Consider the following 23,730-nt stretch of genomic DNA (forward strand, 5'->3'; position numbering starts at 1 on the left):
AACTATCTCTTACGGGCAAGCACAATTCATATTTGATTTCACCTGAATATATGTGGGTCCTGATCCAGCTTTCAGTACACTGGTGCACTGAGGCCAATTTGAGCTCAAAGACTTGTTGCGCTACTAACATTTTTGATTTATTTATCATCCATGGAACCACATTGTTTTGGCGTTTTGTTCAAATAGCTTTACCGAAGCAATACAGTGACCAATTCTTGAGTATGCGTGGCAGGATTTAAAGGGGACAAGTTATGAAAGTTCCATTTTTGTAGTACTTCTACACATTAGTTTGGGTATCTGACATGCCTACCGGGACAGGCACTCAAAACAGGTCAATCTGAGGAGGGCTGTTTTAGACAGGGTAAAAAGGGTGCTGTTTAAATTATCCTTGTGGTATTTTGACCAAAATGTGTTACAGACATTTCATTAAGACCCCAAGGAACCATATCAACTTGTGGTAAAATGGGGATAATATGTACCCTTTAAGTAATACAAACACTCAACCCCATTTTATTAACAGAACTAGAAACTGGCAAGACAAGTTGACAGAACTCCGGATCCACTAGATGGAGCCACAAAAACACAGAAATCCTACACAAAGGCATCACAGAAATCCCATAAAAACATCAGCCAAACACATTGTTTATCATATTTAATGCTCATAACATTCTAAAATGATATACGATTTATGAAAACTATTATTCTTAATATTAACATCACATCACAATGGGTAGTATTTTGGAAATACCATAGCAGCATTACATTTAAGACAACTCAGTAGAATACCCCTTATGATTTTATACTAGGCCATTTTTTTATGACTGTGGAAGATTTCTTTAATATTATACATTTTACATGATCAAAACCATTACAACATAGTGGACGATTAACCTTTGAGCAGTGGGTCAAGGCCCACAGCTCTGAAACGCAAAACAGTCTCCAAACATCTTATAGCAATGTCATCAACTTCAACATCAAACTTATTTGCAAGAAGTTGTTGTTGACTCAGCAGCCACCAGAGGTCACCAGCTCCGTACACACAAACGGCTCGTCTGTAAACACCAGTGCAATGAGGATACGGACTTCCTTTTTTTACATCACCTGCCAAATAGCTCCACTTCACCACACGAGCGAGGCTTAGCATGTCTGACAAATCAAACTTGCTGTCGGCAGGCGTCGATCCGGGTACAGAGGGCATCCTCTGTAGAGTGGCCCACAAGTGCTCGTCAGGGCTATACGTGTCCTTCGACCACTCCAGGAGTTTCTGAACCTCTGTGTCCTGCATCACATGTGTCACAAAGTCTCTTGAGACCACAAAGTAGGCATTCCCTGTGAACATCGGGCTGCTAATCGGCGGGGGACTTTTCATCTCATCTGTCCTGATAACACTGTCGGTCACAATGTGATGATATTGCCAACGGGCTTTCTTGTAGTCGCCGGCCGCCTCAGTCTCCATACTGTTCCTTCCATTTAGGATCTTGAGTATTTTAATCATCTCTCCATTGGTTTTAATAGGGAAGTCTGTCCCACAGGCGTTGAGCAGGTACCTCCACTTTACGGGTGACTTCAACAGATCTGTCATGCAGTTCAGATCTGCTTGCACACGGGACCAGGAGGCATAAATCACCTTTTCTAGTTTTGTAGCTATAAACACATTGGGGAAACAGGCAACAATAGCCTCCACAGCCTTCTGAAATTCTTCAGAGGACTTTTGGTCCATGTGCACACAGTAGATGTTTTGAGGTGCATAAACTGCTCGAAGAAGTCGCTCAAACATTTCAATTTTCTCATGGATCACAATGGAGTAGGCAATGGGAAAGTCATTCTCCTCTTCACTGAGAGGCACTGTAATGAAATCTCTCTTTTGAATGTAAGCTGGACAGTCCTTTGTCACATTCAGGTAGATATCCTCCGAAAGCTTCTTCTGCTCTGTCCCAGATGCTAGAAGCTCTTTTAATTTACTCATCTTGCCCTCTGTGTCTCCACTGATGATGGCTAAGCACACGGGCAGGTCCGTATATAACTGCTCTGGTATTACAAAATCAGCCGATGACCACCTGCCAGAGCCGCCTTCCCAAAAGACAAATGCAAGAAACATACCTATGAAGATGAAACAAAAGATCCTCAACTTAGGGAACCTGTGACGCGCCATCCTTACAGAAGCTGTCTCCTTAATTCACCGGTGATGATGTCCTCGGTGCAGACTGATCAATGACACTACCTCATCAGATGAATTACACCAAACACCTTCAGGCCCTATTTGCTGTAGGTGTGTCAAATGAGGACGACATAAGATTGTGGCAGCATAACCAGCTGTCAAGTAGAACAGAGCACATTAGGTGGACGTTATTTCATATTTATTTTTATGTACATCAAATCGTATAGCTTTTAGTTGTTTAAGTCACATCATCATTCCACTGTTTCACAAATAAAATAATATTTGGATAAAACACAATCTTATGATTTGCGATTCATCTGAGATTTGTAAGTTGTCAATGCCCCACTACAACGTGCTTTGTCTTTTCCAAATCTTTAAACAATCCTTAAGCTAGTTCTGCCGAATAGTAAAATGTTCTCTGTTGTTGATCTGGCAAATACAGCGACTTCTGGTTTGCATTAGAGTTCAACAGTGAAACTTATACATTCACACGCCTGTGTCAGGGCCACAAAGCAAGCCTGAAAAAATTGCAGTTTGTGAGAGAACAAGTTAAATTTTTAAGGCATGTGATCACAGCAGAGTGCAAATCCCGGTAATTTAAAATATTCCTAAACTGTTACCAAGAAATAAGTGATGTCATTCCTTTGAATGGGCTTTTATTGCAGATCATTTATTCCTAACTATGCTGTCCTCGAGGCGCACCTCAGTGCAATCACACAATGGCCTACAAGCATATCATAAAGTTATATGGACTGATAACACAGAAAATCTTTCACTGACTTGAAACTGACCTTACCATCAACCCCTACTTTAGGACTTCCCATCCTTGACCGACCTTTCAAAAAGGCAGTTAAAGATGTGATGCTCACACTTTTAATCATGACCCACTATAACAAGGTAATGCCGGAGCGGATGCAACAGCAAGAGCAACTGCTCGCCAGCCACTTACCTGCTTCACCCATTCTCTTACAGGTTGACTCAACCACACCCACGGCTGACTCACAGGAGCTCCAACTTACAGGACCGTACCAGAACCTGCTAACAACACGCACAGCTGTACAGGTGAAATGACAACGTGGATTCCAGTCACTGCAAGAGACTGGAGATGTCACAGGCTTCACATGAACCCTCAGCTGTCTTAAAGAAACTTTTGCAAGTGGTATCAAGAGATAGTTAATATGTATAAAGAGACAGATACAGTTAACAAAAATCTACCATAATTACAAAAATCATTACAATAGCTTACTCGGAGCAATTTGACCAGCAGCGCCCCTGGTGGACAAAAAGTCTATAGCGCCCTTTGGCGCAGCTGACACAGTTATCACTGATATCTATGCAGGCCTCACAGTTTGGAGAGCAGTCCTCACAGCTGAGTTGCATTGTTTGCATAGGAGCCAGATGGACACTGAACAACACAAGAACTGTCCTGTTCCAGGAAATACCCTGTAAAGATGCACACTAAACACACACACACACTCACCTAAGCCCTGGGGCTATGATCAAATGAAATGTCATGACCGACAAGACTGAGTCTTTGTACCTTTGAAACAAGAAGAACAATCCTGTGCTTGAGGACCAAAGCAGATCTTACAGTATGCATCACACGTGTGACATTCACTATTCCCCCTGAAAGTGAAACAATAGAGACAGTTACCATCATGCATTTGCTCCATCTCTAACTCTGCATGCTATTCACAGGGTTCTGTAGTTTCTCAAGAAACAATCGGCCTCATTCACCAACTGATGCAGATATTTGAAACCCAGATAAGAATTTTTTACGATGAGTCTGACATTTCTTATCTGGGATTCATTCTCAGGTAAGAAGCATAGTCCTTCACAATTGTTTAATGACTGAATATTTGTGCAAAAATAAAATTTTTTCTCTGCAATTCTACATTTGTATAATATTGGATTTAAATAACCACAATATTTTAACATTTAGGCGATTTTGCTCCTGTGAGTTTTTTATTCATTTACATGAGATATTGCAGATGAAGTGATGTTCCTCACCAGTCTTCTTCTGTTTGTCCAGCTGGGTGAACCTGTATGAATCTGGTGGTTAGGGTTGGTAGATTATTTTATTTATTTGAATTTTTATAAAAAATGGTATTATTGTTATTATTTTTTGCTTTTAATTGTGTATCTTCCTATCACTCTGCCGAGGAGGAGGCCTGTTTGTTCATTGGTTTGTTGTTAACTGGCAACAATAATAACAAGTATTGGGTTAACACTGTAATTTCTTCTAAATGTGAAAATCAATAAACAAAGTAAAAAAAAAGAAGAGGGCAGTTATACGCTCCCGTATAGATCATTCCGTTTGCCCACAAGGTCCAACATTACGGTTTGTTTCAGCTTCTATCATTATTGCATTATTCCTCGTCCAGCAGCTCACATCACGCACTTCCTTGTTTACTTTGCTGCCTCAGCTTGCATGGCTCATCCGTCAGCTCCGTTTCAAATTCCACATTACTCTACTCCAAGTTTACACTAAACCGGCCTTTCAACTGCTAGAGATCACTTGTCTGAGTTCGGCTTTTGAGTCCAAAGTGAAGAGCTGTCATTACACCAAAGGGGGAAGCAGGTGCACAAGTCAGAGAAGCCTTTAGAAAGTGCTCCAATAAAAATACTCTTGAATAGAAGGTGACGCAGTAGAGTGGAATGGTCCAAGAAAATATTAGTCTATATAGTCTATATGAACGCAGGCATATCCAATAACATCCACATCTAAGCATAACAATTTACAAATCAACCAATGTAAAAAAAAAGTGCAAATAGGGTATTGTTAAAAATATATTCTTACTGCTTGTATAACAGATTACGTCAAGGATATCCGGCAGAAGACAAACACATTTGAGGCGTAACCAAATATACGTGAGGTGTTTAAGCTGGGCCTTCGACCGGGACTCACTTACCATACGCTTGGGCTGACCTTTTTGTCGGTCTGTTTCTGTATCTTTCTTACCTGCCTGCCTACCTGATAGTACCTTGCAGTCACTTTGTACTCAGGATCTTTGGTTGTATCTGAACTTACCAGCCTGTCAGCACTCTCAGTTTTGTGGCCAATTTAGGTTTTGAACATTTGCTTCGTAAGCTCCTGATTGTGTAAATAAAATTCCATACATTCACTTATCTCTCTACTTTTGTGTTCTTGCACACTAAGTCCAGCCTCGTTCCACTGAACATATCAGAATATCGATTGAATTTTCGAAAGCCTTGTCCACGTAAATTCCGATGCTGCCATATGTGGAACCTATGTGAATCATTTAAGAACAGAAAGTCACAGGTAAAACATTTCAATTTGTTTCTTCTCTGTACTAGAGCTGTGCAGGCTGTTAACAAAAGAGAAACTATCTTATTTTGTGTGCTAGAACTTGTTTCCCTTTGTTGAGTTATCATAAGGGGCATTGTGAATCATTCCTGCTACTGATCAAAGGTCCATTGTTTAGTTATACTTACACAATCATTTAGTGGTTATACTGTGGTCTTTTAGTGTTCTTATGTAGACACAAGAGGCACTTGAAGTTCAGATGAACTAGTCCATTACTATTTGAACCTCAGATTCTGGGGTTCAGATACTTTGATACTTAAGCACATTTAATATGAGCTACTTTAAGACTTTTACTCAAGTCATTCTCAGACGGGTGACTTCTACTTTTACCGGAGTCACTTTCAGGTAAAATATCTGTACTTTTACTCACCGTGGCATTTCTCTCAGCTGCCTTTATTACCAGGGAGAGTCATGCTGTGTTCCATTGCACCTTGGAGATCGGCACTCGGAATGACGTCACATCCAAATACACCGAGTTGAAAGAGTTCCAGTTGCACAGGAAAATAAAAATCTTTGTTTCTCAGGGATTGGAGGAAACATTTAAAGGATCCTTTTTAAATGGGATAGTCCCCTGAATTGAGAAACAGCTGGAGACTGTACATTAAGATAACATGACAGCTCTCCAAAAGTAAAGTCAAGTCAGACAGTCTTGATTCCCCCCCCCCCCCCCCCCCTTCTTGCTTGCTACAGGTCATAAACCCTGCCTCTTGGAATTAACCACTTTTGTTTTGCAGATAATTTAAACTGCATTTCTGATATAATGGTTTGTCTTACCCTCATGTGTTTTCATTTAAAAGCACATGAATAATCAAGGTTGTTCAGGATGCAACATTTTACAGTATTTATTTTATTTCATTTAGATCTATTTTATTGATTTTTTTGTTAAAGAAATATCTCTGGGGAGTCAAATAAAAAGATATATTTAGTTTCTGGGAAGTGTAGTAGCCTGTCGTTACTGTGATGCATGATCTTAAACCTGTTTGATATGATGGTATCCCAGTGACGCAGACACCTGATGGTCTGTTGAATCTGTCTGCAGGATCGAACAGGACTTGCACGGCAAAGTTGAGATTGCGACTGCTGCTGTTCCAGAGTGACGACCAGTTAAAGACTTGTTGTGCTCTAATAACAATTATGATCATCCATTGAACCACATTGTTTTGGATTTTTATTCAAAATAGATCTGTAGTGGTAACATGATGAAGATAATCATATAGCATAACCAAAGTAATACAGGGACCAATTCCTATATGCAGTATGCGTGGCAGGATTTAAGTAATACAAACACTGAACCCCATTTCTTAACAGAACTGGCAACTGGCAAAACAAGTTGACAGAACTAAGAATCCACTAGATGGAGCCACAAATAAACTGAAATCCTACACTAAGGGATCACAGAAATCCCATAAAAACATCAGCCATACACATTGGCTATCATATTAAATGCTCAGAACATCCTAAAATGTTATGAGATTTAAGAAAACAATTATTCTTAATGTTAACATTCCATCAAAATGGGTAATATTTTGGAAATACGACAGGAGCATAATATTTTGAGACACCCAACGACCCCTTATGATTTAATACTAGACCATTTCATAATGACTATGGATGATTTCTTTAATATTGTAAATTTTACATGATCAAACCATTACAACATGTTAGAAGATTGACCTTTAAGCAGTGGGTCAAGGCCCACAGCTCTGAAACGCAATACAGTCTCCAAACATCTGATGGCAATGTCATCAACTTCAACATCAAACTTATTTGCAAGAAGGTGTTGTTGACTCAGCAGCCACCAGAGGTCACCAGCTCCGTACACACAAATGGCTCGTCTGTAAACACCAGTGCAATGAGGATACGGATTTCCTTTTTTTACATCACCTGCCAAAAGGCCCCACTTCACCGCACGAGCGAGGCCTAGCAGGTCTGACAAATCAAACTTGCTGTCGGCAGGCGTCGATCCGGGTACAGAGGGCATCCTCTGTAGAGTGGCCCACAAGTGCTCGTCAGGGCTATACGTGTCCTTCGACCACTCCAGAAGTTTCTGAACCTCTGTGTCCTGCATCACATGTGTCACAAAGTCTCTTGAGACCACAAAGTAGGCATTCCCTGTGAACATCGGGCTGCTAATCGGCGGGGGACTTTTCATCTCATCTGTCCTTATGACACTGTCGGTCACAATGTGATGATACTGCCAACGGGCTTTCTTGTAGTCGGGGGTCATCTCAGTCTCAATACTGTTCCTTCCATTTAGGATCTTGAGTATTTTAACCATCTCTCCATTGGTTTTAATAGGGAAGTCTGTCCCACAGGCGTTGAGCAGGTACCTCCACTTTACGGGTGACTTCAACAGATCTGTCATGCAGTTCAGATCTGCTTGCACACGGGACCAGGAGGCATAAATCACCTTTTCTAGTTTTGTAGCTATAAACACATTGGGGAAACAGGCAACAATAGCCTCCACAGCCTTCTGAAATTCTTCAGAGGACTTTTGGTCCACGTGCACACAGTAGATGTTTTGAGGTGCATAAACTGCTCGAAGAAGTCGCTCAAACATTTCTATTTTCTCATGGATCACAATGGAGTAGGCAATGGCAAAGTCATTCTCCTCTTCACTGAGAGGCACTGTAATGAAATCTCTCTTTTGAATGTAAGCTGGACAGTCCTTTGTCACATTCAGGTAGAAATCCTCCGAAAGCTTCTTCTGCTCTGTCCCAGATGCTAGAGGCTCTTTTAATCTACTCATCTTGCCCTCTGTGTCTCCACTGATGATGGCTAAGCACACGGGCAGGTCCGTATAGAACTGCTCTGGTATTACAAAATCATCCGATGACCACCTGCCAGAGCCGGCTTCCCAAAAGACAAATGCAAGGAACATACCTATGAAGATGAAACAAAAAATCCTCAACTTAAGGACCCTGTGATTCACCATCCTTACAGACGCTGTCTCCTTAAATCGAAGGCGATGATGTCCTCAGTGCAGGTTATCTGACTGATCGATGACACTGCCTCGTCAACCAAATGACACCTAACCTCTATTTGCTGTAGGTGTGTCTAATGAAGACTGACAAAGATTAGGACAACATTACCAGCTGTCAAGTTGATCTGAGCGTTAGGTGAACTTTATTTAATTTATATTTGTATGTACAAGAAGTCTTACACATTTTAATTGTTTAAGTTACATCATCTTTCCACTGTTTCACAAATACCTCTTAAATATCATGTAAAAAAGGAAGCCATGTACACATATGTATACACAGATATATGTATTCATATCTCCTTTCTTCACTCACAAATGCCTCTTCTAAGAATGTGTATTATAAAGACATAGGCACTTTGTAGAATTAACACCAGAACTCAAGAAGAAACATACCACCACATTTTCATCTAAGCATTAACTAAACTATTTTCAATTCACCTGTCAATATTCGTATTTGTGTGCATTCACAATACATTCCTCACTGTGGGTTCTGGATTGGATGTATTTAAGATAGATTGAGACAAGTGCTCTCATCCACATCCTGGTCTGCATCAGTGTCCTGCTCATGGATGAAGCTGTAGCGTCGATAGACTGATCCACCTCTGCTGGTGTACACCACGTCCACCTCATCTCCGCTGTCCGGCTCAGGAACACCGTGGGGCATGTTGACACTGGCACTGCCGCTCAGTCTTTCGTAGCTTTGGCCCCAGCAAAGCCTTTTCCGGGAGTGAGCTTTGACCAAGGCAAAAACAGTCAGAGCCAACCCAAGAGCCAGCAACAGGGAAACAGGTAAGGCAGCTGAGGTGTGATTCAGAGGTCTGGAGGACATGTTTACATCTGTTCTCGGGTCATCTCCTGACTTGCGTTGGGGGGCCTCCACACACAGAGCTAGAAGAAAGAGGACAATGGCTTTAGCAAATTGTATCCAAAGAATCCTTAGTTTCTTATGATGGGCAGAGCTCTACCTGAGTGACTGTCGCAAACACAGCAATCAGTGTCATTCCCTCCAGCCTGACAGCAGCGGGCACAGCTGTTCTCCATGGCGTGAAGTGCAGAATCACGGTGACAGGTCAGACACTGGTCTGTTCTGGGGCCGGTACAATGCCGACATGAGCTGTCACATGACTGACAGGTTTCCTGATTTGAAAAACAGGGTTGGGTTAAATCCTAGTCAGGTACTAAATGCCTTTGAAAAGTCCATATCTGATTTGAAGTATTTCTCAATGGAGCCAAATATTCGTTATTAGCTGAAAAACAACCAGAGATAAACAGTTTTGGTTTGTTTAAGCATTTATTAATTGTTCCATGTTGACCGCCTCTAAAACCAAGCTCTTCCCAACTCCTAGCAGCGACTCGATGTCCAGCAGGAGAACTTCGAACCGGCAACAGAGCTCAACAGAACCACGAAGAACTTCAACCACACAGAGCCAGAAGACTTCGAATTGGACGAATTGAACTACAACTTCCTTTTCCATTTTCCTCGGATCGTTAACAAAACTGGGTTTAATAATTATACTAGGCCAGGGGTTTTCAACTGGTTTTGTCCCAGGGACCACCATTCTGAATAGAAAGTAATCCGCGGCCCATTTATTTAAAAACCTCAAACAAATCTACAAAATGTGTGAAAAAAAACCCGGTTGATTTTCAGTGCTTAAGAATTGAAAACAAAATTTAAATGCAGTTTGTAGTTGTACTGCATCTCACAACCATAAGTACATCAAAATATAACGTTCATGACTTAAATGTACAGATATGTAGCTGACATGTTGAGAGAACGTTTAAGTAACGTTGATCAATAACAATCAACATAAACTGGGGCTACAACTGAATAGGGAAGATGACAAAGTAATGCAGAATATGTCACAAATAATCATGCAATATCACACAAAAAGTTGAAGTTTAACCTCATGATCACCAGCATCAAATCCCACCTACGGCCGCGGACCCCTGGTTGAAAACCCCTGTACTAGGCTAAGCAAAACTGTTTATTTGATTCTGTGTGATGTTTATAAGTTTAACATGTGTTGTGATATGTTAGTTATAAGTTATTCGAAAGTAAGTTTAGTTTGAACGCTCTTCAAGGTCTTTTTTTGCCCTCTATCGGGCGCAAGACAACTTCAGAAGAAGGGGGGTGGGGCTGTTAACTTTCGGATGGCCAGCGACCAGTGTTGGTCAAGTTACTTCTAAAAAGTAATTAGTTACAGTTACAAATTACTTCTCCCAAAAAGTAATTGAGTTAGTAACTCAGTTACCACATTGTTAGAGTAATTAGTTACTCAGCAAAGTAACTGTGGCGTTATTTTTCATGTTTTATAACGCTGTTACGTTCTGTAACATCTTTAACGTCTCAAGATGTTTATATTAACTGATAAAAACACTATAAACAGTATTTTAGAACATTTGGTATTTATTTGAACTCAATAGATTGCAGCCTGCCATATGATGCATAGAATTAAAACATATAAAAATAAATATTGATGTGTTGAATGTGTGTAAATAGCGTGTTTATGTTTACGGGGCCGCCAGTGTTTGCGGGCTCGAGCACGGGGATATGTGGGATTGATGTGGGTTTTGTTTAAATACACTTATAATACGCAACCTTTTTGTGTCGAATTTGTTTATATTTATATTTATTTAATTAGGGGTTAGACCGATAACAAGGTCATCGGTCCAACCAGGGATCTTTCGTTTATAATAACAAGGTACACAGCGGGTCGAGTCCGCCCGTGTCCTTAAAATTAAAAGCGTAGAGCATTTCCCCTGGGGTTTGAACAGGGTGATTTGTTACAACCGCACGCTTCATTCAACCAAATTGTAGTAACGCGCCACTTTACATTATCAATAACGATAACGGCGTTGTAACGATGAAAAAAGTAATTAATTAGATTACTCCGTTACTGAAAAAGAACTCCGTTTGTAACGCCGTTATACTTAAACGCCGTTACTCCCAACACTGCCAGCGACCATCTTGAAAGCATGCTAAGGAAGGTGCGAACTTTTAATTAAGCCACCATCTTGGGAAGCGCACTGAATTACATAGACACACACACTCACATACACATCTTTGTTTAGTTAGTACTCTGTTAGTATTTTGTGTTTTTATACTTTATTATGTGTATAATAAATGTTTTTCTTTCACAAATGTTCTTTCATTAAATTTTGCCAACTTCGACACTGTCAAGAACACCATAACCTTCACTGTTCATTATATAATCTTTAATAGTAAATATTGTGATTTCTTATTGAACTAGATGTAAATGAGACTGATCTTAATCAACTAATTGGCTATCTTCTCCCTTCCTTTGAAGGGTGGTGCCCCGAGGTAACTTTAACCAATTAAAGTTATGATTTAATATTAATATTTAAAATATTAATGTTTTACATTTTATTTTGATAACCAAATTTATTGAATGCCTAAAGGCACACCATTTTATGGTATCACTTTTAAAGCATTATTGCACAGCACAAATAAATAGGCTTCATGACTCATAGCTCAGACTGCACCTCATCTGAAAAGTACCGTCCCTCCTCACAACGTGGATAGCAAACTTTGTCCTTAAGAGTGCTGCCCCAGTCACACGTCAGGCAGCTCTGAGGTGAAGCATCTGAAAATGCACAAGGCCAATAGAGGGTCAGCTTATGTAAAGTCAAACAGAAGTTACCTGTGGTGACACATTTTTATGGCCCATCTTGGCCAGGTCTTACTATACCTTCGATCTCAATGGGAAAATCCAGGTTAATCTATGGTTCAATCAAATAAATGACAGCATTAATAGTTCCTAAGTAAGTACCCATGCAGGTCTGACAGCTCGTGTGGCACTGTTCGCACCGGTCATGGAGCTGATAGAAGCGGTGCGGGCAGCTCTCAACGCACAGCTTGGTGCCTTGCAGCTCCAGGAGGGAAGGCGGACAGGCCCTACAGGAATTGGGCCCTGGTCCTGTACACTGCTCACAGGACTGGTCACATTTCTCACAGTGGGATCCGTCTTTGTAATACCTGAAGAAATGCATAAACTTATGAGAACTAACGCGTCAGACACATGCACAGATTTCTCATTGTTGTAGGTTTAGATGCAGAAGCAGAGAAGCCACTCGTAGTTGGTTTTTAATTCAGTGAATGCGTTGTGAAAACAATCCATTCAAAAGAGGATGTTGTTACTGTTGGAACGAAATGTCATTACCCTGTGGGACAGTGAGTGACACAGAGATGAAGGAGCTGCAGGTGTCCTGGAGAACAAGTTAAACAATCTCTGGATGACTCCCCAGTGCAGGTGGAACAAACATGTTCACAAGGCAAACAGAATCCAAGCTCCTGCCTATCAGCTTCCTGCCTTGTGTTGTATGATCCAGCCGGACACTCGCTCACACAGGTCCCGTCTGGAAAGCAGCACACAGATACAGAAGCCATCATTCTGTAGCCATTTCTCAAGGTGAACAGACAGCATCAACTGCAAACACCCATCACATCTACAGAGGATTCAGAGAGGAATCACACTTTCACTTTTCCCCATTTTAAGTTGCAGCCTCATGCTAAAATTAATTATAATAATGATTTCAGAGATATTTGCAAATACAAGGAAATATTCAGTCTCAAATGCCATTCATACATCAAGATGATAGACTGTTATCTTAGTGTGTAGATCTGCCAAAGCTCACTGTGTAGGTATTTGGGGACGACACATGTCTGGCATTCATCGTTGCCCGGCCCCTCACAAGAGTAACAGTGGCGGTGGCAACCCATGCAGGTGAACTGGTTATCGTGCAGGTAGGTCCCCGGTGGGCAGTCTGTGTCACCGGTCACGCCACACAGCAGCGTGTTTGGATCCAACACGAGTCCCTTCTCGCACTGTGTGCACTGGTTTGCTTCCGGTCCACAGCAGCTAATGCAAGTCTGATGGCATTCTGCACGTAATCAAAATACACTTGTGTGTGTGAGCATGGCCATGTTTGAATTGTAGATGTAGATCATTTTAAAAACACTGTGTGATACTGTTTTACTGATGCTGTTGAAAATGTAATATCCTTGTCTTTTGTGGCTCACCTTGACATTCCATGGCTTCAGTTTCATAGTAAGTACCAGTGAGGCAGTCCTTGGAGCAAGCACCCTTGTAGAGTTTTGGGCTAAATGTTGAGCAGGTCTCACAGTCATCTGACAAGGGCCCTGAACAGCTGGCACAGGTAGGATGGCACTGACCGCAGCGGCCCTCCTCCATATCCTCATAAAAGCCCATGGGACAACTAGCTTTACACACGCCATTCAGCATCAAGTAGAGGAAACTGCATTCTGAAATGATGTGGAGGACAGGTAACAAGGGATTTGAGGATTTGATCACCATATATTTTTAAATTGAAATGGTTACGGATATTATTACTCATTCTTAGCGTCTCAAAAAGATGATAACTCACTGAAACAGCTTCTGTCATTTGAGCAAACGTCACAGTGCGGTGGACAGCGTCTGCACGTGCCATCATCCGCAGGGTACGTCCGCAGTGAGCAGTTAAGTCTACACATACCGCTGCCTAAGTAGTAGCCATCAGCACAGGACAGACACTGGGACTTGATCCCATCACATGTCAGACAGGAGCTGTCACAGGCTTCACATGAACCCTCAGCTGTCTCAAAGAAACCTCTGCAAGTGGCATCAAGAGACAGTTAATATGTATAAAGAGACAGATACAGTTAACAAAAATCTACCATAATTACAAAACATGGCTTACTCAGGGCAATTCGACCAGCAGCGCCCCCCATTGAGAAAAAGTCTATAGCTGCCTTTGGCGCAGCTGACACAGTTATCACTGGTGTCTATGCAGGCCTCACAGTTTGGAGAGCAGTCCTCACACAGCTGAGTTACAGTGTTTGCATAGGAGCCAGATGGACACTGTGCAACACAAGAACTGTCCTGGTCCAGGAAATACCCTGTAAAGACACACACACACACATACACACACACACACACACACACACACACACACACACACACACACACACACACACACACACACACACACACACACACACACACACACACACACCTAAGACCTGGGGTTATGATCAAATGAAATGTCATGACGGACAAGAGTGAATCTTTGTACCTTTGAAACAAGAAGAACAATCCTGTGCTTGAGGACCAAAGCAGATCTTACACGATGCATCACACGTGTGACATTCACTATTTCCCCCTGGAAGTGAAACAAGACACTTAATAAGCTACTATTACTGTATTATTGCATTGTTCCTCGCCCAGCAGCTCAAGTCACGCTCTCTTCCTTGTTTACTTTGCTGCCTCAGCTTGCACGGCTCATCCGTCAGCTCCGGTTCAAATTCCATGTTACGCTACTCAAAGTTGACATTAAACCGGCCTTTCAACTGCTGGAGATCACTTGTCTGAGTCTGGCTTTTTTAGTCCAAAGGGAAGCGTTGTCATTACACCAAAGGGGGAAGCAGGTGCTCAAGTCAGAGAAGCCTTTAGAAAGTGCTCACATAAAAATACTCTTGAATGGAAGGTGATGCAGTACAGTGGAAGGGTCCAAGAAAATATTGTCTAGGTTCACAAAAAAAAAGTTTGTATCGATCTTTTTTTTAGTAAATTAAATTACGTTTAACCAACAAATTAGATTGAGTTAGGGCAATGATATTTTCCTCCGCAATCAAAAGTATATTTATCTACTACTTAGTTGAGAATTGTTTCAATAAAAACAATGTTTTAAGTGGATTCATCTTTAAAATTACACATTATTGAAAAGTAATTTGAATAATCATGAACAAACGTTTTTAAATTGAGTTTTAAATTAATTAATTCATTAAAAAACAAAATTGTCTGGCAATATACCTTTTTTTATTTTTAACTGTAGCTTTGTAGTTAACACATATTAACTAAACATATCAAACTATTATTTTTGAGATTTGTCACTTTGGTACTGGTTTTCAGTCCATAAAGTTCAAGGAACAGCTTCTGAAACACCTGTTCCCTCAACCATGATGGTTGCCATCTTGTGGCGAGATACTGGGGTTGACTACTGATCACTGATGATGGCAATTTTCAAGGCTAGCCACAAACTCTTCAATGTCATGTTTTTTTAAATCTCTTCTTGAACATTAAAAACACCAAAGATGGTGGCCATCCAGATTTTGAGTTTATATTTGTTGAAGAAAATGCTCAATGCACCAAATGTTTCATATCACCCATGATCTTAAATGCAGAATCTAAGGAAACCATTGGTTCTGCCGAAAATAACCTCTCTTTTGCAGTATGTGTATTATTTGATGAAGTATTCTCCTGTCACAAAGTAAAACTATCTATCTTCTATTCTTATTATAACTATTTAATTTCATAGGATAAACATTCTAATAGGGAAGGATAAAAGTATAAAACTATGTCTGGTTATCCTGCCGCTAGCACACCCAGCAAATCAGTCTGTACGTTGCTTCTACGTGTCAGGTAGGTTATATTCGGCTCCAGCAGTTGACAGAGGTTTATCATTCCCTCCGATAAGAATCTATATTTTTAATAATGATATACTCATCGGAGTAGGTATAATAATTTGGTTGGTCTCTGAAGACCATTGTCCTCCTCAGAGACTCTCAAACAATCCACATCCCAGCACCACAGGATCCTTTAAGAATGGTGGCGTTGTGTTCTAATGGAATTGATTGATCCGTGGCCAGTGCTTCTATACTGCTTGATCTCTCATCTCTTACTTAACCTGCTCCAGATTAGGTAAGGCATTCAGCGTAAGTTACTATGGTGATTTACCCCGATACAAAATAAACAACCTGTTCATTCTCCTGTGCCGCATCCGTAGGGATCATATATATGCTCTATATTCAATACTATACATGTTGTGATATAATTCAGAATAATTCAAACTCAGCCATCGGGATGTTGAACCCTTTGCTCATGGTTTTACTTGATTTTACTGGAATCCAGTCAATCACATATTCATATTAGGCCACTCACAAGCCTGTAAATTTACTAAAAACTTTTCTTTTAGATAAATCTACAAAAGCTTAAAAAACATTGTTTCTCTTACCGTCAAAGTACTGTCCCAATGGGCAGTTAACCAGAGGGCACTGCCCGTGCAGAGAAGGGTTCCCACCGAGACAGAGCTCACAGTCTGATGATCGGGGTCCATAGCATGTCTGGCATGAGCTGTGGCAAGGCTGACAGCGCCACCCAGTGGAGTCACTGAAGGTTTGCTGTGGACACTGTTTGATGCACTCACTTCCTGACAGGGCAGAGCAGTACACAGAGTAAAATGAAATAATTGTTCTTGTATGATTGGATTCCTGAAATAGTGTTCTTGAAAAATCCAGCAGACACTATATAGAAGAAAATATCAAATGTATCACTCATTGATCTTTTCAGCCTGTTTTTCTAAGTGATTTAAACTCATCTCCTTACAACAGCTCGCTCTCTCTCCAAAATCCATCTGACTGACTAGGCACCAGCAAGATCATATGGGTAGAGAAGATGTAGAGACTGAGAGGCCCAAAGACAACTCAACCTAGCTACACTACTTATTACTTGTTTACATAAACCAAATATATTGTCTTAAACAAGACTGATTCATTACTCTCAATGCAAACTAGTTTTGTAAGAGTATTTTGAACAGATGAAACGAAACCCTGTGAAATGGTTGCAATATATATATATATATAAAGAAGTGATTATTATGTTACCGTTGAGGAAGTAACCAGGCTGGCAGGCAAGGCAGCGTGTATCGCTCCTGCAATCTGTGCACAGAGCTGGGCAGGACAGACACACGCCCCTGCCCCAGTCCTCGTAGGTGCTCTGGGGACAGTGTCTGCGACACTGATGTCTGAAACTGCAAAAGCAAAGGTTAATTTCAAAACAAAAGTCAGGACCAATCCAAAAATGATTCTCCAAATCACTGGAACAGCCTTCGAGAGAAGCCCAGAGGAGCTGAATATTTCTGATATATTTTTAAACCATATTAAAAAAGTCTGGCTTTTTTATAATATTTTGATTTCTATTTATCTATAATATTATATATATATTTGGCACTTTTAGTTGCATTGAACTGATTTTATTAGAATTTTCTATATAAAAATAGATTGATTGATTGATTGATTGATTGATTGATTGATTGATCCATTTTCAAATCGTTCAGGGAGAACTAGTCGTGTGAGAGTGAAAATGTGTAAGTACCGTATGGACTGAAACTGGTCATCATAGTTATCAAACCAAACAAATAACTTTTTTATTTTGTTAAGCAATCTTGCAGAACAAAGCTATATCAACATAATGATTGTGATTTATTGCAACGCTGTGTAACTTTTACTGAGCAACAGCGACCTCTGCAGTCACAAGGGGTGATTCACTCTGTTGGCTTTCATGATTCCTGGCTTCTTAAACCAGAAGAGCTGCGTGCTGTAGCAAATACACCAAAGTCTGAATTTTTTGTACTTGAAAGTTTCCTTGATGAGAATCAAAGATAAACGCTGGTTTCGATTCGTCTTTTAAACTGATTCAGTATTACTCTTTAACTTGCTGGGCCTGAATCTGGCCCTATGCTAAAAGCCACAACTATCAAGCTGCTTTCAATCTCCCTCTGTCTTGTTCATGTGTGAAAGGCAAATACCGGAGACAGTCAGGAGGCCATGGTGCAGACCTTCTCCGGACCTCACACAGATCGCACCCGCTCACAACAGTTACATACAGCTAGAAGTGATAAGTGCACTATCAAACTAATCTGCTATTTCAAAGTAAAGTGTTGCATGGAGCTTAATGTAAAAGCTTTACAGTGAAAGAAGGATCATGTTGCTGAAGGAAGCGTCTGCCCAAATGGACGACAACACACAGACATGCACATGCAAGAGGCAAGCCCAACATGCAATGTGTCCATATTGTTGACTTCAATGCAAAAAAAGTGCAACTACATCAGTCATCAGTAAGTCAGCAAACAGAGATAACAAGCTTTTCTTTCAGCTTATCGCAGTCCTGTGCTCCTCTTAAGGCAGGAAGTTAATTGGTGCTTTATTTGTAGCCCTGAGGCACGGGGGAGATTTCTGTCATTAACCTTCCTCAACAGTCCTTTAGGGTTAACTGAGCTATTAAACAAGAGACCACTGTCCTAAAAAAGAATCTAGCCTAAAGCAGCTGAGATACTGAGTTGCAAAGATGTCACACATAAAACATTAAAGCAAGAATGACTCCAACTTTTGACATTTGAATCAAAACAGGTTAGGGAGCCATTAACTTGTTAGTTATACGGTTCAACACCCTATGCCGCCTCCTCCGTCGTCTTTCTATATGAGAGAGCCTGACCGCTGACATGTCAAGCTGCCCTTCCGACTGCGTTGCCGTGGGTTTGGTGCTAGGATGTGGTGGTTATTTGAGCGGGCGCAGCTGGAGGTGCCACACAGCATCCATCAGCTCACTTACAATAGCAGCTGGCCTGGCAACAGCGCACGGCTTAAGAATCTGCGGGATGTTTAGGAATCCCTCTGTGCAAATATCAAACGATCCATTCCAGGGAAGCACATCAGCATTGCCAAAGCAACTTTTGTGTGGAGCCTTTACTCCTTGAATTAGCTGTGAAGAGGTGAAACTGTGCCTGTACTTAAGAACGCTTGGTATAAGCCATATTGAGAATGAATCACAGCAATTTCTTTTTGATTTAGCTGAGCCGAGCTCCTTGGAGAGGGAGGTAAATGTCAATAAATACCAAGCATCCATCATGCTGTGGCTCTTTTCAATAGGGGGTGTTTTATGCCAGAGTAACACTGGCCCCAGTCGATTCACAGTTATGCCATCGCTGTCATATGTTGACATTTTTCAATACAATGAGTAAAACCTCAAAGAACATTGAATTTCTGCAAGTGATGAAAACTGTCATGATCATCACACTGAGGCTCTTCCTACAGTTAATGATCGGCCCGTGCTCCATCGGATTTTTTGTTTGCCTCTCGTGGAGGATGTAACGAGCGCTGCAGCCACAGACATTCTCGAGACGACTTCGCGCTCCGCATCTCAAAAAATCGATTGTGATTTAAGTGAATGTGACACAAGTGGATTCTCCAAAGAAGACTATAGAAAGTTTTCGGACGTGACCTCTGGATGATGTCCAGAGAATTGGGTCCTGACTTGTGCCATAGTTTGCCTTTCACACATGAACATCACAGCAGGAGATTCTCTAGTCAGACACGTTCACAAAAAGTACAGAAATCTCTGGAGCTATCAGGGGAGGGCTGGGGGGGGGGGCGCAGCAGGCCGAGTAAGAATGCAACGTATTCATTCTGCGGGGAGATCACATGTTTTTGATTACAGCACATTTACACCAGTTTTAGCCCTCATCACCAAAAGCTCTCTTGACATCTTGGTTGATGTCTTCTCCGTGTATGGTACTGCCTCCGGAGAATATGTCTGGAGGACTTCTGAGTTGAGTGTATGTCTGAAAGCAGCTTATTTCGCTGCACCAATGGACAAGCCGTGAAGTGGTGTTTTTTCCTTCAACCCCTCCTCTGCTGTGATTCACAGAGTCAAGACCATGCACCCTATATAATTACACTTCTGGTGGCTGTGTGGCTCTCCACTTACACTCGCTCTCTTCTGTCTCTCTCCTCCTCACATACAACATGGAATCACACTCCACTCAGTTTCTCTGTGAGGCAGACCACTGATCTGTGCTCAAACCAGGGCTCAGGTAACAGGGTATAACTCAAAATGGAGGGTAACCTGAATCACACAATACCACTCAGCCTAAACTCAAGGGAGTGGGAGACAATTGGAGGTCTGTTCTTGCTCTGCAGTCGGCTTTACACGCTGGGTCAAAGCGATAAGCTGGCATAAACAGGGATACAGGTGAAATTGCAGTGTGGAGAATAACATACCAAATGCTGCTGTACAATCGGTGGAAAGGCATAGTCTCTTACTCCACATCCTGCATACTGAATTCCCAACTCTTTATCTACCAAGACAATGGCATATTCAAAAAATATATATATGACAAGGTCACTCCGAGGTTAATTATTTCCTGGCAGCACATTTAATGTCCATAATTTAAAAACGCTGAAAAGAAAATTGAACTGAATAAATCAAACGTTCGTTTTTATGGTATCAAATAGACACTATCAGTAAATTGACCGAGAATTAATCTCCGACATTTTTGGTGATTGTTAATTGCAGGTAATTTTTTTTTATTTGTTAATCTTATGTGATCGTAAACTCAATGTTCTTGGGTTTGGAGCATTGTTCAGACAAAACAAGCATTGTGTTGTTGTTTCACAGTATGACAATTTAGCTTCAGGGAAACTGCAATTGGCATTTTGACAGAGAGATTAATCAGAATAAGTGAAGCTGCTTTCTGCAGACGAGGTTACTCACTGTTAGGTTTCTAAATGAATACCTGAGAAGACATTTGATAATACGGCAGACGACAGGGGAAGACGGAATAATAAAGCAAGAAACTCACAGGAAGTAACCTTCAAGACAGCTGCTGCAGATCTCAGGGTCGTCTGTGTGCAAATGAGAAAAGGTGATTAATTAAAATTCATGGTATAACAAAAAACTGCACTGTGCATCATTATCACGGAGGTTTTGACATTCATTGTTTATTCTCCTCACTGGGCCGTGATGCTAGCCTGATACAGGAGTCATGTGAAACTTACCTGTGGAACACGCTTTACAGCCCATCTCACAGTCAATGCACTCTCCTGTATCAGGGTCCTGCACCTGCCCTGAAACACAAGAGATCCACCCAGTAACAGCCTGTGTGTCTTTCTATCAACACACAGCCTATAGTTGGAAACAATGCTTTAGATTTACCCGTGCTACAGGACGCTGTTTGGCAGACCCCACTCTGGAGTTGGTAGTGTTCCCGGCATTTGGCACATATGTTGCCATCTGTGCAGAGTTCACAATTGGCGATGCAGGGCAGGCAGGCATAGTGACCCCTGTCAGGATAGAGTCCCCGGGGGCAATGTGTTCGACAGCGACCTTGGTGGAGGAAACGTTCCTGTCCATCTTCATCTGAGAAGGAGGAGGGGGGAGAGGGCACAGAGGACTTGTTACCATACAGCCTGCTCGTTTTTTTTTCATCCGGTTAAGATGTCGTTGACCATGTGGACCTCCTGCAATGCTTTTATAAAACCTGATGATTTACACGGGATGAAGAAAAGATGAAAGACCCTGCTGTCGGCTGTGTGGAAGTTCAGGGCCCAAAGTAATGACACATATTGCAGAGATATGGATCCGCACAGTTATTGGGAAAATGAGGATTCATACAACATTTCACTGGCCGTCAGTCCTTGACGGAAAAAGCTGAAACTGAGGCAGAAGGAGCGCATGTCAAACTCATGAACAGCATCATTAACTGATGTCTGCGGTCCAGCATGTTGACTGCAGGGCCTGCAGATGACAACCTCGACATGTGAGATCACCGACTTATGATGCTCAAAAAAAAAAATGTAAACAAGGGCAGTCGGAGGCAGATGAGCGATCGGAGCTGTGGGCAGAGAGAGAGGCTTGTGTTGGCCCTGGTGGTTAATATTATGCCACCTGCCACTAGCCTAGCCGTGGCACCTGAGGCACCTTTGCAAGCCGATGAGTTGCAGCATTGTCTCATCCACTCAGTAGATGTGTGAGAAAGGAAGGAAAGGAACCACAAGCCCTTCCAACAGCATGTACAGAGAACTGTGGCTTCTACATGACAACACACCACAGAGCGTGAGGGACAGAGTACAGACCATGTTTATGTGCCTTCACACAGGACAGCTAACAGGTACACACACCAGGATCACACACTGTGCAAAAAAATCTCAACGGCAGTGTACATTTAATTAGAATCACAAAGAAAGGGTATGTGTGGGTGAGGGACAGAGTGAAAGAGAGACATGCAGGTTTCCCAGGTTGCACCCAGTGAACTGCAACAGTTATACTTCCAGCCCGAGGGGATATTTTTTCTCCCTTTCCCTCTGATTAACAAAGGCCCCATTCTGACGTGATCGGATTACATGGGAGAAAAATGATCACACCTTGATTTCAAAAGGTGCCCCTGTGACTCCAGGAAAAAGAAGAAGTACAAAAAAACCAACAAGTTCTAGAGGCTGCACTTCCTTGATTGTTTAAGAGTAGATGATAAACCAGAGCTGAATGCCACTCCTTTAATGCAAAAGCCTTGAAACAACTTTGCCTCCAGTGCAGTGCTGCTTTGAAAGGAAAAACTCCACCTCCCTTTCAGATGGATTAGAGTCTCTGACATGGATTTGTTTCCAATCTGCCATCAAAGGGGACCTTAAATCAGCCAGTGGCCATAAATGAAGAGACAGACACAGGCGAAATTTTTCATACGAGGACAAAAATGTTGCGAAGCCTGGAGTATATATATTTGTTGTTGGAAACTAAACGAAAAAATATCCCCTTTCTGAAGCCGTATCAAGAGCATTATATTATATTATTATAAAATATCCATCATAAGCTACAATTTATTCGAGGGGGGTGCTGGCTATGTATGCACGGCCATGCATTGAGTGCGTGTGTGTGTGTGAAATGTTGCTCACCAACTCCACAGGTAGTGCATTCAAACAGCTCATGTCCGACGCACTCGGAGCAGGTGGGATGACAGAGGACACACTGGCTCTTCAGCAGGAACCGTCCGCTCGGACAGGAGGGCGACGAGGCTTTTTTACCCGCAATAAATCCCGCAGAGCAGAGGACGAGCAGCAGACAGGCGGCCACCGACCTCATGGCTGCACCCGGAGACTTTGGCTGGAAGTGAGGAGGAGTAAAAAAAAAAAAGGTTTGTCCCCAAAGAGACGCAGTGTCCGTGCAGCAGCAGCAGCGGCGGCGGTGGTGGTGGTGCTGGTGGTGGTGGTGGTGAGGGTATCTCCTGATTCGGTGCGCTGCCAGCTCGATGTGTGAAAGGCTACACCACCAACTGTGGCGCTTCACACACACCTGCCGAGAGGATAACTCGCAGGACCAGTTCGTCCGAGCGGAGACTGGACAATGAGCGGGGACTGCGGTCAGCAGCGGCATTCAGCGAGTGATCCTGAGAGGAGAACAGGAGCGAACAGCCACTCTCTGTGTGCCCAAACATCCCAGTGTCTGCTTCAAAGGGGCGTCTGGTGCCAGTGAATGAAAACAGCAAGGCTCCATGTTCCAAAACACCTGGAAAACCCAAACACCTGGAAAAAAAACTAAAAGACCTGGAAATCCAACACAAATGGAAAACCAACAAACCTGGAAATGCAACACACCTGGAAAACCAACACACTTGGAAAACCATTACACCTGAAAA

The 23,730-nt window shown here is 42.0% G+C and overlaps 3 protein-coding genes across 3 annotated transcripts; all 3 read right to left on the bottom strand.

Annotated features, from left to right (window-relative positions):
- Positions 1–539: 539 nt before the first annotated feature.
- LOC133955005 (beta-1,3-galactosyl-O-glycosyl-glycoprotein beta-1,6-N-acetylglucosaminyltransferase 3-like) lies at positions 540–4,741 on the bottom strand. The gene has a single exon (XM_062389640.1). The coding sequence runs from the start codon at positions 2,150–2,152 to the stop codon at positions 887–889; it is 1,266 nt and encodes a 421-aa protein (XP_062245624.1). The 5' UTR covers positions 2,153–4,741; the 3' UTR covers positions 540–886.
- Positions 4,742–6,655: 1,914 nt separating this feature from the next.
- On the bottom strand, positions 6,656–8,510 carry LOC133955418 (beta-1,3-galactosyl-O-glycosyl-glycoprotein beta-1,6-N-acetylglucosaminyltransferase 3-like). Its single transcript, XM_062390255.1, has one exon. It carries the CDS (start codon positions 8,419–8,421, stop codon positions 7,138–7,140), a length of 1,284 nt encoding a protein of 427 aa, XP_062246239.1. The 5' UTR covers positions 8,422–8,510; the 3' UTR covers positions 6,656–7,137.
- A 74-nt stretch (positions 8,511–8,584) lies between these two features.
- LOC133955417 (proprotein convertase subtilisin/kexin type 5) lies at positions 8,585–23,327 on the bottom strand. The gene is made up of 16 exons (XM_062390253.1): positions 22,991–23,327; positions 21,258–21,461; positions 21,101–21,169; positions 20,905–20,947; positions 17,150–17,295; positions 16,501–16,695; positions 14,563–14,649; positions 14,188–14,386; positions 13,876–14,099; positions 13,511–13,753; positions 13,126–13,371; positions 12,651–12,846; positions 12,261–12,466; positions 11,974–12,074; positions 9,435–9,606; positions 8,585–9,357 (listed from the first exon to the last, which is right to left on the bottom strand). Exons 1-16 carry the CDS (start codon positions 23,175–23,177, stop codon positions 8,975–8,977), a joined length of 2,901 nt encoding a protein of 966 aa, XP_062246237.1. The 5' UTR covers positions 23,178–23,327; the 3' UTR covers positions 8,585–8,974.
- Between the last annotated feature and the right edge of the window lie 403 nt (positions 23,328–23,730).

Source organism: Platichthys flesus, chromosome 6 (genome assembly GCF_949316205.1).
Source record: "Platichthys flesus chromosome 6, fPlaFle2.1, whole genome shotgun sequence".
Lineage (NCBI taxonomy): Eukaryota > Metazoa > Chordata > Actinopteri > Pleuronectiformes > Pleuronectidae > Platichthys > Platichthys flesus.